Source organism: Eublepharis macularius, chromosome 9 (assembly GCF_028583425.1).
Source record: "Eublepharis macularius isolate TG4126 chromosome 9, MPM_Emac_v1.0, whole genome shotgun sequence".
NCBI lineage: Eukaryota > Metazoa > Chordata > Lepidosauria > Squamata > Eublepharidae > Eublepharis > Eublepharis macularius.
Window position 1 is genome coordinate 48,085,945 of NC_072798.1, and position 21,153 is coordinate 48,107,097.

The window sequence follows — 21,153 nt, forward strand, 5'->3', positions numbered from 1 at the left end:
TTTTACTACAGTTATAATTGCTTTTTTAAAATGCCTTTTTGAATATTATTGTTTTGTACATTCTGTGGAATGATAAAAGTGTGGGGGCCTTACTGACTTCCTCAGTTAGTCCTGGTATACATATGACATGGACATATATTATCAGGAGCCTTGTGAACTAATCAGAGTAATATACATTTGTTTACCAATACATGTGTTCAGGGCTTTTTTTCAGTTGGAACGCGGTGGAACGGAGTTCCGGCACCTCTTGAAAATGGTCACATGGCTGGTGGCCCTGCCCCCTGATCTCCAGACAGAGGGGAGTTTAGATTGACCTCCGTGCTGCTGAGCGGTGTGGAGGGCAATCTAAACTCCCCTCTGTCTGGAGATCAGGGGGCGGGGCCACCAGCCATGTGACCATTTTCGCCGATGGTGATTTAAACTTTAAAAAACTCCCCCCTTGTTCCAGCTGACCCAAAGTGACATCATTAAGCGGTCCCGGGAGCATGCTCTCTCTTTGCGCATGTGGTACCAGGAGCACTATCTCCCACCAAGAGTTGCCCCCTGTGCTGACAACCCACTGAGTTCTACCACCTCTTTTCCCAGAAAAAAAGCCCTGCATGTGTTGGTATATGCTTGGCAGAGAGCAACGATTGGACAAACTGTCTGTCACATGTGCATTTGTTTGCATACACACATTTTCTCCTGTGTTGTGTGTATTTGTGGGGATGTGGTAACTCTAAATATCCAAAACAAATTAATTATCTGTGTGAATGCTACACCATCTACTCAGAATAGCAGCATCCAGGCACGACACAGGTAACTCTTAAAGCCTTTAGCTATGTGTAGTTCCCAACACTTCTCTCGGTTGCTTTGGCTGTTTTTGTGCCAAACACAATGGTCACTTCAGATGGACAGTCTCTGTTTTAAGTCTTCCGCATCACTCCAGTACAGACATCAGTACAGACATTCTAGGTGGAAATAGAACTCTAGGTTTATTCAGTAGAAAAGAAAAACAGATCTTAGCTAGCGCCAGTTTTTTCTAGGTCGACATAGCCCTAAGTAGAGCCCATGGTCTCCAGATAAGCATAAAATCATCCAATGTGAACTTCCCTTTTCCTAAGTTCAGAAGAGAGCCATCTTAGTCTTGGGCTTAGTCCAGTCATAGGGAAATTAACAAATCGGTATGCGGCATATATATCAGGGAAATACTGTTGTTTCGAGGTCATTTTCTTAGAGAACTTGTGTGTTTCCCATTTGTATTGTCATAGGATTTCCGAGATTCAGTGGCACATGCTTCCAGGCAACTTGGAAAGCCAGTAATTGAAGACAGGATCCTGAATCAGATCCTTTACTACCTACCTCAGCTGTATGAGCTTAATCGGGATCTCTTGAAAGAACTAGAAGAACGGCTGGCACACTGGTAGTTCTACATGAAAAATATATTCTTGTTCATTTTTTAAGCTGAAGTGTAATATCTGTCCTAAAATTAACTAGAGCTCTAGTAATGCATATTCTTTTTTATTTTATTTTTTACTTCAAATTTAGTTTCTGAGGCATCTGGTATCTTACAAATGACCACATTACATAATTAGAATATTTCATCAGAAGTGTGTGTTTGTGCGAATCCACGTGTGTTTGCACTGGTACTCAACAGTGTTTCTCTCTCTGCAGAACTGTGATATAAACTTTCTTACTTGGCGGCGGGGGGGCGGATTTCTAGTAGTAGAGAAATGGAGGGTAAGGTGCAAGTTTAATTGTTCACTGTATTAAATTCTAGGGTTGACCATCAGAGAATTGCTGATATTTTTGTTAAAAAAGGACCTTACTTAAAGATGTATTCAACTTATATCAAAGAATTTGATAAGAATGTAGCCCTTCTAGATGAACAATGCAAGAAGAACCCCAGTTTTGCTGCAGTCGTTCGAGATTTTGAGGTAATAAAATTCTTTGTAGTTTTGCATTTCAAAGAGAGCTCTTTCTAAGGGTTGCTTTATACAAAAGATATGTATGTGGGTACAGTATCAGAGTACAATGTCTGCCTTTGTATGGATAAACATTTTTCACTTGTTATAAAATGTAAGGAAGTGGGGCCTCGTTCATCTCATGTAGGAATTCATTTTTTTAAGGGACGAGAGGTCAAGAAAAAATGTATTTGTACTTTGCATCTGATAAATAGCATGAATATCTTGCATTCTAATATCATACGTAAGGTTAAAACCAAAATATTATCTTTATATATTTATTTCCCCTCTCCTTAAGGTGACTTACAAGTATGAGGTTGCCTACTAGAGAAATACAGAGCTGAAAAGGAGGGAAATCTAAAACCATTCAGTGAAAATTCAAACTAAAGCAAAGTACTATGAATGATTAACTTTTCAAAGGACCAATATTAGAAGCAACTTTTCTTGGAACCTGTCTGTGTAATGTTTGCTGCTTCTCCCCCTTCCTCCACTTGCTGCATATCTTCATCTCCTCCCTCTTATGAATCCCGGGTGTACTCTATCTCCCAGAAGCAACATTTTGAGGCAGGGGGAGTGAGGAAGATCCACTCTGCTGATGGAAATCCCTTTCCTCAGTGGAGGTTTACTACAAAATTCAAGCCTGTGTGTATTAAATAGATATTATCATTCATTTTGGTTATTGAGTTTATCATTTGCAAAAACATACCATGCTTTGCTAACAAATGGGAAATAATAAATCAAAGCACACATATGTATATTTAATATTATTTACATTTGGTAACTTCACTTAAACTTCCAGGATGGAGGTGGATACCAATTCAGATTTTTTTTTAAAAAAGCCTAATGTGAAAATTTCTGAATCAGATTCTTGAACACAGTAAATCTTAACATCTTTGAAAGCTGATTCAAGACAAGTTCAAAACATTAACTCAGAATCAAAACTGTTAAGACACTAGTGAACAGCTTCTGTTTCCTTCAGTATTAATGAATTGTTGAAACTGACATGGAAAACATATATATTTTAATCACAGTGGGCCTGGCCGTGTCGTTAGCAAGTAGAATTATGTCAGGTACAGCTGGGTAACTCTGGAGTATCCATATGTGCATCTAGTGCACTCTGACAGCTGAGTCAATCATTTATTACTATGTTATTGGAAGTTTGATCAATACTATTAGCTGTCTTGGGTGTCCCTATGGAACAGAAAGGCAAGTTATAAGCCTACAGTAATAATGTGCAACAAAAACAAAGAAAATAAAAGTACACTGGAGAGGCCATTTTTTCCCCATTCGGAAGTGTTGGCCTGAAAGTCCTGCATCCACAATTTTGAAGTTAATGGAACGTTAGAAGCAGGTCAAGCTGTTGGCTAATGCTGTGTTCCTTTGGAATTAAATCTTCTGCCAAAATGCAAATTCAAGGCCTCTGTGCATTCTTATTAGAAGTTGCCTAGTTTACTTTATGTAGAGTTATTAACGTAAATTGACTGAGAGGCATGGGATCCTGAATTTTTTAGGCAGAAAATTGTTGTGTTTTGTAATGCTTTGCAGCTGCCTGTCTGCCTAGCATGTAGCATAGAACTATAAGCAATTCTGCTTGGCATCTGGGCTGAGAGGCCTGGGTAGGAAGGATCAGTAGCATGAAGCTGCTAATGGCCAAGCATGTTGACTAGCTAGGTAAATTTTAGTTGAGTGCGGCTGCAATCCTAGGGGTAAGCCCTATTGAATAACATTAGATTTACATCTGAGTAGATCTGTTTAGGATTGCTCTGAGTTAAAGAAGGCTACTAAATTGGAGCCAGTTGTACAGTGCTTACCTTTCCAATGCACAGTAGCAAGAGTGAACAGCTTGACATGTCATTGTGCTTTGGTCTATTAAAAAAATGTTGGCTTTCCTCTTAGTGTCCTGAGGTGTTTTTTGTATTTTAGATGAGCCCCCGCTGTGCTAGCTTGGCACTCAAACACTATTTGCTCAAGCCAGTTCAGAGGATCCCTCAATACAGGTTGCTTTTGACAGGTAAGAATAAAGTTGGCAAGCTAAAAACTGTTTCATCCATGTAGCAATTGCTGCTTATTATTTACCTGAATTCAGATGTGTGGTAAAATCAGATGTGTGGTAAAATTCTTCTGGTTCCTACTCTAGGGCTGATAAACTATGCACAGGAAATATGCTGTTGATTCTATTTCATTTTCTGTTTGTGAAATGCTGATGGTGATAAGCATCATGCCTGTGATATTGTACTATGTTTCCACAGCTGTTCAGCCTGGTCGTGTTGTTTGGAATAGAGCAGTATTGATTTCAAAGAGAATGAGGCTTTGCAGACTGATATAATACAAATATTTGTCCTATACCAAATGCTTATACCATGAATATTCTATAGTTCTGACCTCATTCCTAAGGTTAACTACAGATCTTTGAATATATATATATTAAAAACTTCACTGCTGTTAGATTTATATATATATATATATATATATATATATATATATAATATCTAACATATATATATAATATCTAAATAATATCTAACAACAGTAATATATCTGTTCGTCCCAAATTTCTGACACCTTTTCTTAAATGAATAGAGAAGTAGACATTTAATGCATTATATACAGATCATTCTTCTTTCCCCCCCTTTAAGGAGATGCAGTCAGTGGTTGCTCTGATGTTCCGCAATAGGCTTCCAATAGAAGTGGGAACTGTTCTCTCCTTGCCACTTTTTCATAGAGCTCTTAAGGAAGTTTAGCTTAGAAGAATCTTTACACATCTGTGTATGAAGGATGTGTCTTTTTATAAGCTATCAATTGTTGTGCGGTTATGAATTTGGGGTTTATTGATTGCTTTTTGCTATCTGCATATTGTAAACTGCCTCCCAATCTTGTTGGGAGAGGTCGTCTATTAAATATTTTAAATATAATCAATATTTAATTTTTTTGGACTACCCATATTTTTTCTCTTTAATTCCTGTTTCTCAAGAAAAATATACAAGTGATCCTTGTTTGGACCTGTAAGCATTCTAAATGGTTTTCTAGCAAGATCTGAGTAATTGACAATAATACATGGTAGAATATATCTAAAAAAATCCAGCAACTGTCCCCATGCAGGGAACATTGCATAAGATACTATACATGCAATAGGCAGTTTCAGCTCCTCCCTGGCCCCAAGGTCAGATTTAGGGAGCATCAAAAGGAACAACTAAGAGCCTGTGAGTTGATGCAACATATGGCTCTCCTGCACTGTTTGAAGATCTTGACTGTAAGGTAGGATCCCACACAATAGATAACTTTGAAAAGACTTGAACGGGATTAAGCAAGATCATAAAGGGTAGATCTGTCAATGGCAATAAGCTCTAGTAATTGAATGAACTCTGTGCTTAGAGATCCTTGAGGTAGTAGATCTTGAAAGCACCTAGGGAAAACTGGGATGCTATTTCTCCTAGTAATAGAGAGGAGACACAGTAATCTACCTCCTTCTTTGGGGAAGGAGGTTGGACATTCTTCAGTAGGATATGGTTATCCTTCTGTTTTGGTGCTTTTCTTTGGCTGTGTAGTGCAAACTGTGGGAGGAGATGGAGGAAGAAGACTGCCTTGCTAGTGCTGTGATCTTCTATTCATCATAGAGGCGAATGATTTCTGCCTTCCTGAAATGTGAAACTTTCCATTGCTTTTTATTTCTGGATATTTGCTGCAGAAAAGTTAAATTGCTTGCCAAAGTGCCCTGAACATTATTTATGCTGATTTAGTCAATTTTGTGCTACTCAGGCTTCCTTAATCTTTTTTTTTTAATCACTAGTGTGCTGGCAAGTCAAGAAATGCAGATGTTAGTTTTGATGTTGTTAGTCTTCAGAAAAGTTTAAGAGACCATGAAGTGACATGAAGAAGGAAAACATTTCATAACTTCCCAATTGCTCTTTAATGGGTCTTGGAACTCTTTTAATGGCTCTTTATACAATGCCCAAAACATGAATAAACAAAAGGTTGTGCTACAAAAATTGAGTAGGACAGATGTGTACACACTAGTTGATAAACATATTTAGCTTCTTCTAGGAATAATTTATAGACGTATGATGATCATTTCCATGGGTCTGAGGACGTGTGTGGCAAATGCACATGTACACACAAACATACTCCTCTTTCCATCTAGCAGGATGGTCCATGTGGATGTGTTCTTTTGGTAAACACATTTAGTGGTTTCTTGATTAAAATAGGAAATGTGTCTTGGAATATATCATGTTTTTCTAGATACTCTTATTGTTACCCTACTTAAATTATTGCAATATATTGTATAATAACCAGATGCAAGATTGTGGCCTAATCTGTTAGCCACAAGGAGACTTGTAAACACAAACTTCCCACTTGGAATTAATTGAAAGGAAGGATTTGGAAGCAAGTGTTCATTGTTCGGTTTTATGTCACACATTTTATTCAGAAGTGGAAGGAATCTTGTCCTTTGGAACATAACGGTATTGGTTAATGCCTTGCTTAAGACACAGCAACCCAAATGTGTTGGACAGTGAAAGGTCATGATTGCCCCTTTGCTTTCAGTTTATGAATTGGCTAGGAGACATCATTGATGATTAACCATTAAAGGATAGGTGCGTACTGTCTCTGAATGATTGTTAACCATTTATTGGACATGCAGGATTAGAATATATTAATTAGTTCATTAAAATTGTCCTTATCCCCAAAAGTTGTAAAATGTTAACTGTCATACCAGTGAAGCTAAAAAGAAATAAGAAAAAAATATTTCTAGCTAAATCTTAAAATTCTTGTCTCTTTTAAAACTCAGCTTTCCAGTTAACATTACGACTCCCTTCACGTGTGTGTCGTCATGTAATTTGTCTCTTGTAGCTTAGCTCTAAGTTTTCTGCTTTGTCATTTTTAGTGCTTGTGAATGTAGAAGACAGAAATTAATACTGTACTATAAGCACTGAGAACCACAGTTAATAATAGCAGTCAGCACTGTCCCTATATCTAAGATCTGCATGAGCATAAACTATCATAGTCTGCTGCTATCTCTACATTTTTAGTTTTCAGTTTTCATTTTTGAAGGAGGATAATTTTTAGATGACTTTATGTAATGATTATTCATTTAAAAGGATATATAGTCTGTCTATTTGGCCCAGTTCTGCTTCTGCCTCTCTTATCTATGTTTCAAGTCTATGCTACTTTATGGATAGCTTTCAGCTAGATTTTTAATAGCTGTTAAGCATACACAATCTCTTATTCAGACTCCATCTATGATACATTATTGTGATTCTTGCTACCCAGGAGCAGTGGGAAAATGCTCCATTTTTGCACATCATCTGATCTCCATATGCTCTAGGATCAGTTGCCAAATGCATGTTAATCATGTAGAACACAACTTAGGTAAAGTTAAGCATTGAAATCAATGGGTCTAAATGGATTTGGGAAAAAAATCAGTCTAATTTTAGTTTTCTTAAAAGTTTAAGCCCTTTCTAAATAACAGGATGATTTTTGTAGTTCAACTGGGCCACCTAGTGACCAAATCCAACATTATTCATAGACCAAATAAACTTACAGTGAAATCTTAAGCAAAGTTACTCTGGTCTAAGCCCATTGATTTCAATGGGATTAGACTGGAGTAAGAAGCCCCGTGGCGCAGAGTGGTAAGCTGCAGTACTGCAGCCCAAGCTCTGCTCATGACCTGAGTTCGATCCTGGCAGAAGCCGGGTTCAGGTAGCTGGCTCAAGGTTAACTCAGCCTTTCATCCTTCCGAGGTCGGTAAAATGAGTACCTAGTTTCCGGGGGGTAAAGTGTAGATGACTGGGGAAGGAAATGGCAAACCGCCCCGTAACAAAAGTCTGCCAAGAAAACATCGTGATATGACATCCCCTCATGTGTCAGTAATGACTAGGTGCTTGCACAGGGACTACCTTTACCTTTAGACTGGAGTAACTCTTAGGATTGCACTGTTATAGTTCTTGTTTGATTTGTATAAATCAAATCCATGATGCACTCAGCCAAATAACTAGAATATGTATTTTAGGCATCCTACTGAAGGTACAGTGGGAGCCAAGCATGTTCTTTTCCAGCAGGAACCAAAGTTTTGATTGGACTGCGTCCAGCTTTTAATTATTTTTCAGTAATGTCCCTATGTAGAATTTATTTGATTTATATCATGCAAAAATTCTCAGTCGAATGGCTTCTGGAGCAGCTTCCAATAAAGATAATTAAGTAAGCAGGCTAGTTACATAAAATCATATAAAACATAACAACAGATATTTAATAAAGCAATAAGTGGAAAAGGCAAAAAATCATCAATGGCGTAGACAACAAACAAAACCAAAACAAGGAAAGAAAACAATGCAACATATAAAAGAAAATGAGTCAAAAGCCTGAAGGAACAGGACAGAAAAGTCTTCACTTGGCACCTAAATCTTGATAAGCAGGTCATCAGACAAGCACTGTGAGAGGGAAGTTCCAGGGAGAAGATCCTGCACCAGGAAAGGTCCTGTCTCTACCAGCTGCTCATTTGGCCTCTGAAGCTGCAGCAGCACCTCTACAAAAGATCTTAATGGAACAAATGGTTCCTATCAGAAGAAGCATTTCTTTAAATCAATAATTTACCTCTAAAAAGCCAATTAATGTTGTGTAGATTTGCCCTTCCTGTGTAGAATAATTTATTTAACGTATCTTATCCCCTGCTGAATTCTTGATCTAAGAAATGCAGAATTTTTTATACACCGTTCTGTTCAGAACTGGAAAAGGGCTGTGGTTCAGTAGTAGAACATCTGCCTCGAATGCAGAAAGTCGAATCCAGGTTTGGTTCCCTACATCTTCAGTTGAAAGGATTAGGGAGCAGGTGCTCTGCCTGTAACCCTAGGGAGCTGTTGCCGGTTGAAAGTGGACAATACTGACCTTGATATACAAGACAGCTTCAAGTGTGTTCAGACTGCTGCTGACTTTTTCTTCCTAGTTTCAAAATCAAGTGCATGTCCAAATGTTTCTTGTAGAGTACTGTAGATATTCTTCACATTGTGATTGTTTCATTCTCGTTCTCCGTTGTGCTTTCTTCTTTAATATACTTTCTTTCTCCAGATTATTTAAAGAACCTTTTAGAAGATTCAGCTGATTTCAAAGATACTCAGGGTAATGGCCTTTTTAAAGTTATCCTTTAATGGAAAACCTTCTCCTTAGTAATGTATAATTTCAGTTTGTGTTGATTCAGTTAATATCAGCCCAATTATGAATTTATGCAAATAGGTATGCAGATTTTTTTTGACCAAAAAAATTTGCCTGTGCTCCAAGACTGGCTGGCCACAGCAATGTTATGTAGCATTACAAACTATTGAAATTAAAAGAAAAATTGGTCAGGGCTCATGGGCGCAGTGAGGACTTTATGGAGTAGCCAGGGCAGAGCTCAGAGCCTGGTGGGTGTGGGCAGGTCAGTGGGCAGAACCCAATGAAAAAGTTGGTTTTTAAAAAAGCTAGCCAGAAAGCAATACCAGTGCTTCCTAAATTCTATGATTCATGATTTATGTACAAGTTTGACATGTCCAGGAATAGCCCAGTCAGGCATCCAGTTGGTTCATATCTCCACTTTTCCAGAATCAGTATTTGTTTCATTACTGACCATCTAGTCTGTACAACCAAATGTTGTTTTTTACTTTTAAGATGCTCTTGCTGTTGTCATAGAAGTGGCCAACCATGCAAATGACATAATGAAACAAGGAGTAAGTATCTCAAGTTTGGAAGCACATACAAATTTAAAACTGTAATTTAAGGACAAAATATTTTTAAAATTATGCCAGTAACATTGTTTCAATCTGTCTGTATTGTGCAAATGCCATTTTGAGCACAGACATGTTGTGTTCCTGTTTTATTTGAAGTTTCAGCATTCATGGATTCCAATACTATCACCAACATTCAGTAAATAACCTCTTGCAAAAAAACCCTACAACCTTTCCAATTGTTGAGTCTTCCGAGTATGGTATCCGTGGATGCTACAGAAAGTTTGAGGGAGAAATGTACCTAGCTTAATTGAGGATGAAAGAAAAATTACAAGTTCTCTGCATGTGGAACCATGCCTGTAATTCTAAGCCTAAAGACCTGTATCTTCTTGCAGTCTGCACTTCTGACAATTGGCTTCTGGTGATTAATTCCATAGAATATGAAAGATAAAAGATGAATTTTTTAGAAGGCAGAACAGTCCTGCAGCTGGTTTGAGCAATAATTGTGACTTTCCAGTGCTTGGAAAGAATTGTCTGTCTCCCCCCCCCCCCCGCCGCCACCAATGTCTGTGAAAATTCTCAGATCTTAATTTGTTTACAGTAACTGTATTCATGCTTCCTCCCTCTAGGATAACTTTCAGAAGCTTATGCAAATACAGTACAGTTTAAACGGTCACCATGAGATTGTACAGCCAGGAAGGGTAAGTTTTGAAATGAGACTACAAAAAAGAAAAGAAAAAAAAGGCAGTTACTATAGGTCATTATTGTGGCCTCTCTGTGGGTTGTAACTGTGCAAGAGAGGGACAAAGCTTGAGGTTTTCTTTGCCTCACAACACCAGCCAGTGGTGGAGGTAACTGAGCTCTTCAAAGGGAAAGGTGGGGGGGGGGAGAAAGGAGTTCTGTGATGCTGTCACAGCCCACCCTGTATTGCTCCATGGATCACTTCAGTCTAGAGTTTGCTACTCCCCACCTGCCCACCCCATCTCCCATAGTAGCAAGCTTAGTTGAACCAGTTTGTGACAGTTCATTTTGGAGAGCCAGTTTGATGTAGTGGTTAAGAGCGGCAGGACTCTAATCTGGAGAACTGGGTTTGATTCCCCACTCCTCTGCTTGAAGCCAGCTGGGTGACCTTTGGTCAGTCACAGCTTCTCAGAGCTCTCTCAGCCCCACCCACCTCACAGGGTGATTGTCAGGAGGATAATAATAACACACTTTGTAAACCACTCTGTATATAAATCAAATATTATTATATTATTTTCTCCTCCATCCCTCCCCCTTTCCAGCCCATATTACACTAGCTGTTAGATTAATACCACAAATTGTATAGCTTCTTTCATTCTTGGTCTCCCACATCAGTGCTCTGGCCACGCAAACCATAGTGATAGTTTAACCTCCTTTCTGGCACTCTCTCCTGCCCTTCTGTGTCTTATTTTTGTTTTGCTTTTGGCTTGTAGTTCAAGGTAGAAACTCCCTCTTCTCCTTTTGAGACAGTTTGTACACTCAACAGCGATCTTTATTTATTTGCATTTCCAGATCTTTTTGAAAGAAGGAACACTGATGAAGCTGTCCAGGAAAATCATGCAGCCTCGAATGTTTTTTTTGGTAAGATGCCACAGACGTTTTTGCAGGCTAGGCTAATTTCATAACCATGCAGCCAGTCCCACTACAAACAGCTACCAACTTACTTTGGTTAACTACTTTGTGCAACACCTTACAACGTACTTTGGTTAACTTACATGGCAGCTACAAAAGCCCGTAACTTCTAAAATAAAATTGGCAAATTCAAATTTGATTAAGCTTCAGAAAGCCAGCATAATTGAGATTAATTTTGCTAGAAAAAGAAAATGTTTTCGTTAGTATATTTCACACTGCTGTCTGTAGCATATTGACAAATACTGTTAAATTAATATCACTCTTCCAATGAATGTTAGCCACAGTCTTTTCTTGCTTCATTCCATGCATGGAGTTTACTGAAATCATTGTGCTAAGCAGCCTGAATGTAGGGGTTGGAGGATGAATAGGATCCAGGTTGCCCTCAAGAGCAGAGAACCTTGAGTGGTCATGTCTGCCTTTGTGCATTTTTGTGTTCCTAGCACATCCTCAATGTAGTGGAAGGCAGAGTGGCCCTCTGAACTCATTCCTGTGAGCCTTTCTATTTGGTATGTGATATGTATACCTCTCCTGTATGATTAAAGCAATCTAATTTCAACTGCATTTTTTAAAACATTTATATTGCAGTTTAATGATGCTCTACTATACACTACTCCTGTTCAGTCTGGAATGTACAAACTCAACAACATGCTGTCACTGGCTGGAATGAAAGTGAGTTAATGACGTTTTTGTTCTATTGAGTTTCATAACACATAGGTTAGACTTCTGTGCCAAATTCACCTGTAACAGATATGAAAATGTTCTAATATACATATAAATAATTATGTTCGTTACGGTTTGCTCCACTAATAAATTAGCTCATGGTAATTGAGTACTTAATGCTCATAAGAGAGGAAAGACTTTTAAAATATATGGATATTGGAGTAAGTGCTATAATATACATGGTACTTTAATATAAGCTAAATAAAGAAGTTCCATGCCCTAAAGATCTTACAACCTATGAGAAGGGAGTAAACAGAGGCAAGGCTAATGAGGATGAATATGTGTTGATGCTGCTACATGTTCTGAAGCTGCTTTTTAGTTTGAGGAACTTTGCATTTGGCCGGAGGCTCATTTAACCTCTGCTGCAACCCATGCCAATGACCAGAAGCACCAGCTGTGGTCGTAAATAGGAAGTGCTGTGATTTAAATATGAAGATTTTCCGTGAGAAAGAAGTGTGACGAAACAGGAGAATAACCGGAGTCCTATCGGGGAATTTTTGAATAAGGGGCACACCCGAGGTGTGGTGTTTGACGTTGTCCCCTTTCTACAAGGCAATTTTTCAGGAGGTGTTCTTTCGGTGACCACTACACTCAGTGGATTTATGATGAGAATCACATGAACGGTCAGTTTTTCCGCCTATATGCTACAAAGAAAGAGCGACATCTACCTCCAGCACCTGCCTCCAGAAACTTAGAGAAATTAGAATAATGAGTTCTGTATAACCATTATTGTATTCAAGACTACTGTATTGGTTATCAAGCTATAGCTGTTATTCAGTTAACTTGTGGATTTCTATCAGCTCCAATTAGGATGAAATGATACAATATAGTATTTGAATAATGAAATGTATTTAGAGGTTTGAAATCATATAGGAGAGTGTTCCTACCTTTGGCACTTTATTAGAATTGTTATTGTGTATAATTGATTGAGTATTGTGTTTATTACAGGGGTCAGTGTCTGGTTATTAGCAATTAACCCGTAATTGCCCTGTTTGCTTGTGCATGCTTAGCTGGCAAGCTAGAGGTCTGTACTCCAGATGGTTGTTGAGCTGGCATGCTAATCAATCATACGTAGCTGCTTTGCATGGGTTTGCAGCATGTGTGCAAAGTTCCCCAAGTGAGTTCTTTTTTAATCATTTGTGTAAATCAGGCCTAAGATTTTGGGGGAGGCATGGTTTTTGAGGGAGCGAGCAAGTGATGAGGCACTATGTAGGTATTTAAAGTGCAAATAATGCTTAACAGGTTTGCTATTTACATTGGTTTGTTACTGGAATACCCTGGATTGAAAGCCACTTTTTGGTCATGACTGCCCTTTTCCTTTGTCTTGCAGTTTCTAACTTCTGAATGTACAGTGCTAGTCGGTTTTCTCTTTGCTTCTCCTCTTGAGATGAGAAGTTGACACAAATTCATTTGAATTGTTTTTCTGCTGCTTTTTTTCAGGTTAGAAAGCCAATCCATGAAGCTTACCAGAATGAACTGAACATAGAAAGTGTACAGCGATCTTTCATTCTTTCAGCCAGGTAACTCGCAGGCACACATGTTTTCTTAAGCACAAAAGGTACTGCATATTGCCCCAAATATGTGTTAATGTGCAGCTAAATGTTGAGACAAACGCAAAAAAAAACCCCTGTCAAGTTGTGTTTATAAGCAGGAGTGCTGCTTAGGAGTTTAACCATGTTGTGTTTTTGACACCAACAGTTCTGCAACAGAAAGAGATGCATGGTTAGAAGCCATTTCAAGATCAATTGAAGAATACACAAAGAAAAGGATCACCTTTAACCCTAGTAAAAGTCTGGAAGAGGTAGGTTCTTTATTGCACCAGTATATGGAACCCTATGCTATCCCAGTTGGTTTCAAACCTCATGATTTATTTCTCCAGAGCATTTCTAGATCTACACGATGAGTGACTATTGTTTATAAATTATTAAATGATTCCCTATATCAGTTATTCCTTTATGAGTAAATAAAAGTTCTATAGCTAGCCAGGTAGTTTGCTTGTTTAAACATTTTGGTATTTGTACGCTACAATTTTTTTTGCCTATGGCAGTTTCCAAAACAAGCAATTAAGATAATACTAAATGAACAGAATCAATGCAGTTCGAAATATTTTTTAAAAGCTAAACCATTAGATGCCGTAAAATATCTTTAAAACATAGACTAAAGCAGAAAACACAACATTAAAAGATTTGAGTAATTAAGGCTACATTCACATATTATGACAAACTTTTGTTTGTGACAGGAACAGACATGGTTTGCTCCTGTGTTTGTGTGCTCCCTCCTTCCTCGACCCTCTCCCTCCACCTCCATATCGTGTCCCTTATAAGAGACTTCCTGGTTTCTTAAGGCTGCATTCAAACTCCAGTTTGCCATAAGGTCTAAATCTAGATGCAGCTTGCAGTTTTGTTTGCTCCTTGCAAACTAGGAATTCTATAGTGGGTTAAGCTATAGTTTAGAACTATGGTTTGTGATGAGGAAACTCCACTCTGCCCAGATGCCTGCATTTGGACATGGTAGTAATCAGCTCCCTGCAGAAAGGAGGCAAAGTGGAGTGAGTGAGTATGGCCACAAGCCATGTTCATACCCGTTACGGAAATGTAGTCAATAAAGCAGAAGACAACAACAAAGCTAGAATATGAAGAGGGCATAGGACCAAAATTAAGAGCCTAGGTAGCATTCTCCTCCCACCCAAAACCTGAAATTGTGCCTCAGGATCCATAGTCTGTCCTAGGAATTATGTTGATATCATTGATAGATGAACAGTTGGCATGTATACAGCACTAATTAGCAAAACAGAAAATCAAAAAAGATTGTGGCTTTTAAAAATAAATATAGCCAATGTAAATAGTGAAGGTATTGTCATGCTTTTTGTATCTTTCCCTTTCTTCCTTAGTCAGACCCAGAGAAAGAGGAAAATGACAGTCCTTTAGGGTCAAAGGCTCCCATCTGGATTCCTGATACAAGAGCTACCATGTGTATGATCTGTACTAGCGAGTTCACACTGACGTGGAGAAGGCACCACTGTAGAGCATGTGGAAAGGTTGGGAAAGTTTTACAGTTGATCTTGCATCTGTCTCAGTGAGTGGACTGGATTTGGCTCTTCCTGGAACCTGTCAACAAAGCGATACTCTGGAAAAGCAGTATTCCTTCTGTAGTTGGCAAACTGTGCCAGTCAGCCTACAGTCATGTAATAAATATCTGCTACTGTAGTAAAAGTCACTGCAAGGAGTGAAGGAGAAACCTCTGCTGAAGGTTTCTAATATTCTAATATTTCTTATCTAACAGTGTTCAATGTGAGTTACAGTATTCATTTAAACTTGCATGAGCCCCAAAATTAAAATGGTCACACATGAATTGATCAGTACAATTTGTGGCAGACTGGAGTCCTCAGAATTTTTTTTTTTAAATTCAAGTCATAGTTATTACTACCTGACTTAAAAGTGAAGTCATGAAACTTTTTCCTGACTTTGTCCCTCACTGTCCCCCTTGATTTGGGTATCTAAACCTTAAGAATATTGGAGCTTCAGCTTAATTGTGGAAAAAAGGAAGGGACTTGGAGAAAAGTAAAGTGGAAAAAATAAGGTACAAAGAATGATAAGACAGAGCTGTCTGTTTTTTATACCATTACCAGTTTGTCCAACTGTTGTAGCTTCTTGATATGTGGTTTGCTTTGTTTAGCTGATAAGCAAAATGTTACCTAGGTGAGGGGACTGACTATAGATGATAAGACTTGAACCAAACTAAATGGAAAGAATGAAATCCCTGGTTATGCCCTAAAGGGGTATCTGCTCCTCTAGGATGAATTTTGCTCTTGCTCTGTCAATGTATTGGAATTTCAAAGTTAAGCTCTTGTAAAGTCAGTTGTTGTTTAACTGCTCATGTGTATTTTCTCCACATTTTCCTGACTTTTCTTACTGCAACATGAATAGAGATATTCAAGAATCTTATTTACATAAACTGAGCCAGAATAAATCAGTTCTGGCTTGTCCTTCTAGGAAAGTGCTTTTGATTATTTTGAAGCATTTTGATTATTTTGAAGCATATCTCTGAGTTTGCTTAAAACATAAACATAAAAGAGACGTGTGTAGCTCGGGTGTGAGTATGTGTATATATATATATACACATATATATATATCAAAGACTTCTTTTCCCCCCCCAGATAATCTGCCAAGCTTGTTCATCAAATAAGCATGGATTGGACTATATGAAAAATCAGCCTGCAAGAGTATGTGATCATTGCTTTAAAGAGCTGCAAAAGCACAGTAAGCTTGGCCCAGGTCTGTTTTTAATTTTCCTGTGCTTATTTGTTTGTCTCAAACTACTGATCAGGGCTGCTGATTCCCAGGACATGACAGTGTTCATTTCAGTAGGACTACTTAAGCTGTCCCAGTTGGTTGATTATTGGAACAGAATTCCTCAAAGGACTGTACGAATGCATTACCACATAGCATACAATCTTGATTATGGTTGGAAAGCAGCCTTATAAAGTAGGTCTCAGCCCAGGTCTCAGGTTGGTGTCTGGTTGGGAGACCACCTGAAAACTCTCTGTATGCCACCATGAGCTCTGTGCTGCAAAAAAGCATGATATAAGTGGAACAGCAAAATGTATCTGGATTTTAACGTTTTCTGTCACCAAAAGTTTCTGATGGAATATTGAGAGTATAACAATACCATGAATTCCTATCTGCTGTTTTGAAAATGTTTTTGCATAAGTATATCAGTTCTGTTCTTCATAATTAATCATAGTTACTCTTTGCAAGAAGCTACTTCAGTAGACAAATTCTAACAATAACATAAATTTTTTTTAAAATGGACATACCAAAATATTGCAAAGGAGTATGTAACTTTTTGAGGTCCCTAAAAGTAATCAATCTGAGTATTCAGTAATCTTCAGAAAGTGGTAGGAGGCCCCACAATGCACCTCTCCAGTTAGTGCAAGAGAAAATGTTTCAGACAGTTCCAGACAGGAAACAATTCTACAAAGACTGTGGATAGACAAATACACTTAAAATAAAAGATGTGTGCTTGTTGGTGATGCAAAATGTGTATGAAAGATTCAGTCCATCTTACTGTAACACTGTCAGTCCCGTTTCCATTGTGTTCAAAGCTGTAATTACGTAAAGTAGAAAACTTAGTTTTGACTGAAGAACAGTGATAACAATATATTGTCGAAGGCTTTCACGGCCGGAGAACGATGGTTGTTGTGGATTTTCCGGGCTGTACAGCCCGGAAAATCCACAACAACCAATGATAACAATAACTGTTCTATTTTTTGTATATTGTTGTAGATTGCTTTGAAAGAGGATGGAATAGAAATTCTGCAATAAATAAAAATAACTGTTTAAAACTATGCATTTTAGATAATCTGTGCACTCCTTCTAAAAACGGGTCTCCAGTAAACCACAAATCTCCATCCAGTGCCTTGTCTACAGTGTTGCACAGCATCCCATCTGGAAGAAAACAGAAAAAGATCCCAGCAGCTCTCAAGGAAGTATGTCTGGCACTTTATTGGTATTCAGCTGTGTGTGTTTCATTAAACGGCACAGTAAATTTTTTAAAAATCTGATAAACCAATGATAATATTTTAAAATTTCCTTTAGCACTGGCATGATTAGAACCAAAATTCAGATATGGTAGTGTTACTTATAATTATGTTAGTCAAGGTGCAGCCCTTGACACTTGAGTTTATCTGTCCCCACTATGACTGTTTTTCTGTCTGTCACATTTTTATCCCATGTTTTTTCTAAGGAGCTCAGGCCCACATTCATCATAATTGTTTCTTCCCCCCACCCCCAGCCGAGCCCTACCTGGAGGTAGGTTAGGCAGAGCAGGCCGAGGTCCACTATACTATAAACCATAAAAGTAGGTCATGAAGCCTCTGAAAGTGGATCACAGGACAGCACTCCCTAATGGCTGCCCTTGCCCTTTGGATTGCTCTTTTTCTTTCTTCTTCCTCAGTGCTAGCATTTCACATTCTTGCTTCCCCCACTGTTTGTGACAATTAATGAGAGAGGGAAGCCATCCAGAAACTAGTAACTTTACAGTTATACACATTTTCCTATGCAGAATAATATTTCTGAGGGAAAATCATTGTCCGGGGATGAACCGTCCGCACCCCCCGGACATGACACAGCCACAGCACCCGGCGCCTACAAGAGGCATACCACCGCCACAGCAGGCAGAGAGCGGGGGGATGCCAGGACCTGGGGGAGCCACAGATGGGCAATAAGGCAGCCTGCAGGTGCCAAGAGACTCAGGAGCCAGCTGCAGACAAGCCCCAGACCTCTCCCCAGGCGCAAGGCACAAAAGGGCAAAACACATGCCTAGACAACCAAATAGACAGGCAGGAAATCCCCCCGCCCAGGCACACATTGGGTGGAGCTGGCAAGCAGGGCGTCAGGCAGATAGAAATACCACCTGCCCAGGGAACCTGTCTAGCCACGCAGACGCCCCTGGAGAGGCGACTACCAGGCTGCCTTGCCTGAAAAGGCCCTGCAAGCCCCATCCTCCAAGTAAGGAATAAGGGAAAAGGGAGAGGCCGGAGCTGGGGAGAAACACCTGGGAGCCTCCCCAGCTGGCCCAGATCAGAAGCATTCAGCCCAGGAGAAGAAGGGTGGAGATCAGAGCAGGGAGGGCCACCTGGAGGCCAAGATCAGGAACAATCAGCCCAGAAGAGGAAGGGAGGAGAGCAGAGCAGGAGGCCCTATATAAGCAGGGAGCAAGGGGTGGAGAATTGAGGAGCGGATAGAGAGAGACACGAATGTGTGGTGTTGAGAACAAGCAGGAGGAGGAGGGGGAGGAGGAGGAGGAGGAGGAGGAGGAGGAGGAGAAGAAGAAGAAGAAGAAGAAGAAGAAGAAGAACGGAGCTGTGTATGGAAGGGAGTGAGAAAGGAGGCAGCAAGCAGTCAAGGTGATGGAGTGGACGAGAGGGTGCGTGGGTGATGTATACCCCCCCTCCGGCTATGAACCCAACGCTGACAACGAGCCTCAAGGCAGTCTCTCCAAAGCACCCGCCAGGCCCAAGAGTGCCCCGTGTGGCGGCGCAAGGCCGCTTACCTAAAGCCCCAGCAAGACACCGAGGGACCAAGTGCAGCTACGCCCCAGCTGAGGCAGGGACAGTCTGCTTACCTGAAGCCTCTGACAGGCAGCAGGGCAACAGGTGTAGCCGGCCCATGTGGGGCCTGACAGTCATCATGTGTGAAGTGGCTTCTGTAAGAACCAAGTCCGTTGCTTAATTTGAGGCAAGACTTTGACCTGTATTTTGGAAACTAAGACCTGACCCACTGCAAATGCATGTTGATTGATAAAGAATCAAGTAAAATGTCTCCTGATAATTACTAGAATGGGTTTCTTAGAATGTTAAAGGGAATTATATAGAATAATGGAGAAGAACAACATAGTAAAAGGCACGACTGTAGGCCTCATATGCAAAGGAATGCCACTTGCTTGAGGTTCATAGTAGGATGTGATGTTTGTTGGTTTATCAAAAGCATATGATTGCTAGTGTAGACAATCAAATGCTGGAGTAGATGATGGAATGCTTCACCTAGGGCACCAGAAAACTTTGGCCTGACCTAGATGAGTCACTGTACCAAGTAAATTTGGACTTCTGATACACCATATTGAACCACTGCTCTATATTATTGTAACTATGCTGAGGTCCTGCCCTCCTGAGGCTCCAGCACCAAAATCTCCAGAAATTTCCCAGTATGGAGTTGGCAACCCTAACTAAAGCCCACTTCATCAATGCTACTGTCTGCCTAGTGAAGACCCACTACTTGCATCTGATAAAGTGGGCTCTCCAGGACCACACTAGCTGCAGTTACACCTTTCTAAGCTCATTGAAAGCCCTAGACTTAAAAGGTATAACTCTGTTTAGATTAGCACTTTAAATCAAGAAAAACTTAAGCTAGAATAAATCTTATTAGTTTTAACGAGGCCAGAGGGGACTTTTGGTTATTTTTGTAAAAGTGAGAGAAGTGGAAGGTACAATTAAAAGGAGATATTCTTAGAGTTGTATATGCAAACATGTGTTCATGAAATATCTAAAATGGAGCATTCATGTTGGCAGAAAAATCAGAAAAGCAAAAAAATATCCTGACACAAAGTACTAATTTAATTTGTTTTATATATGAACACGTTATCTATTATTGTTGCTGTGCAAAATGTTTTAGCACCCCCTGTAGTTCTGAGTTATTTGAATTTTTAATGTATCCTGAGAAAGATGTTACGTGCAGTACTTTCAACATAGAACATTGTCATGGGAATTCAGTGTACTCTTTGGCATGACATACCGATTAATTGTTCATGTTACAAACATCCCTTTCTAGAATAGTGTATATGTGCTGTAGATTTTTCTGTTGAATATAAACCTCTTAGCTTTAATAATCTTTAATCATGTTTGCTGAAATTGTCTGATGCTTGCGATGCTAAGCTTATGTATACTGAAAAGTTTAAAGCTTTAATTATGTTTAAAGTTATATTTTAAAGCTGCTTTCTACGTTTTAAAATTCTTACCATAATCTATCTAGAGAACATTTAGTAAAACATAACTTTTTTTCTTGTGCTTAATCAGGAGACCCTGTACATTTTTTTATTGCACATTGTTCTCTATTTGAAACTTCCAGTTTGCCTAAGTAGTGCCAACCCTAACCAGCTAAAGACCAAATTACATGTTATACAGGAGATCTATGGATGGATATGATGCTTTGGGATTTTAAATTTTTACTTGGGTGGAGTATTGGACTTGAAACAGTATTGCTGGGGGAAGACGGTGTTTAATAATCTAAATCCCCATCAAAGCTGCTGTTAAATTCAGCTTCATTCTCCCCTTCAAGTCCCTGCCCTACAATAAAATATTTGCTGAGATGGCATGTACTCCTACTTTTAGTTTCTTTTTCTACCAGGTGGGAAAAGGTTTTTTAGACTTCACCAGCTAGAGATGGACTTTTTCTTTTCTTTTCTGGGTGCATACCTTTGATTTTTCTTTCTCCTCTCCCTGATGTGCTGAGATCCTTCTCTGGAAACTCTTAGCTTTTTGAAACAGCTGAGAGGGAGGATGGGAGAGCAAGGGTTGGCAGCAGGGAAACCAGTCGGCTTGCTGGCCACTTGGTACTAGAGCCTAATATGCACTGAGCTTCTGGCATGGTTTT

At 39.3% G+C, this 21,153-nt stretch overlaps 1 protein-coding gene across 2 annotated transcripts in view; it reads left to right on the forward strand.

The window, feature by feature from the left end:
• The window catches only part of FGD6 (FYVE, RhoGEF and PH domain containing 6), a 71,845-nt gene that overhangs the window by 44,079 nt on the left and 6,613 nt on the right, over positions 1–21,153 (forward strand). Inside the window, exons 6-18 of one of the 2 annotated variants that reach the window (XM_054988221.1) lie at positions 1,251–1,402; positions 1,760–1,916; positions 3,867–3,954; positions 9,000–9,050; positions 9,576–9,634; positions 10,261–10,332; positions 11,165–11,233; positions 11,870–11,953; positions 13,445–13,524; positions 13,703–13,805; positions 14,895–15,041; positions 16,161–16,278; positions 17,362–17,492. In XM_054988221.1, the coding sequence (XP_054844196.1) occupies positions 1,251–1,402; positions 1,760–1,916; positions 3,867–3,954; positions 9,000–9,050; positions 9,576–9,634; positions 10,261–10,332; positions 11,165–11,233; positions 11,870–11,953; positions 13,445–13,524; positions 13,703–13,805; positions 14,895–15,041; positions 16,161–16,278; positions 17,362–17,492 (1,311 nt within the window). The remainder of the gene's footprint in view (positions 1–1,250; positions 1,403–1,759; positions 1,917–3,866; positions 3,955–8,999; positions 9,051–9,575; positions 9,635–10,260; positions 10,333–11,164; positions 11,234–11,869; positions 11,954–13,444; positions 13,525–13,702; positions 13,806–14,894; positions 15,042–16,160; positions 16,279–17,361; positions 17,493–21,153) is intronic. The other variant, XM_054988222.1, reaches the window with a different exon arrangement.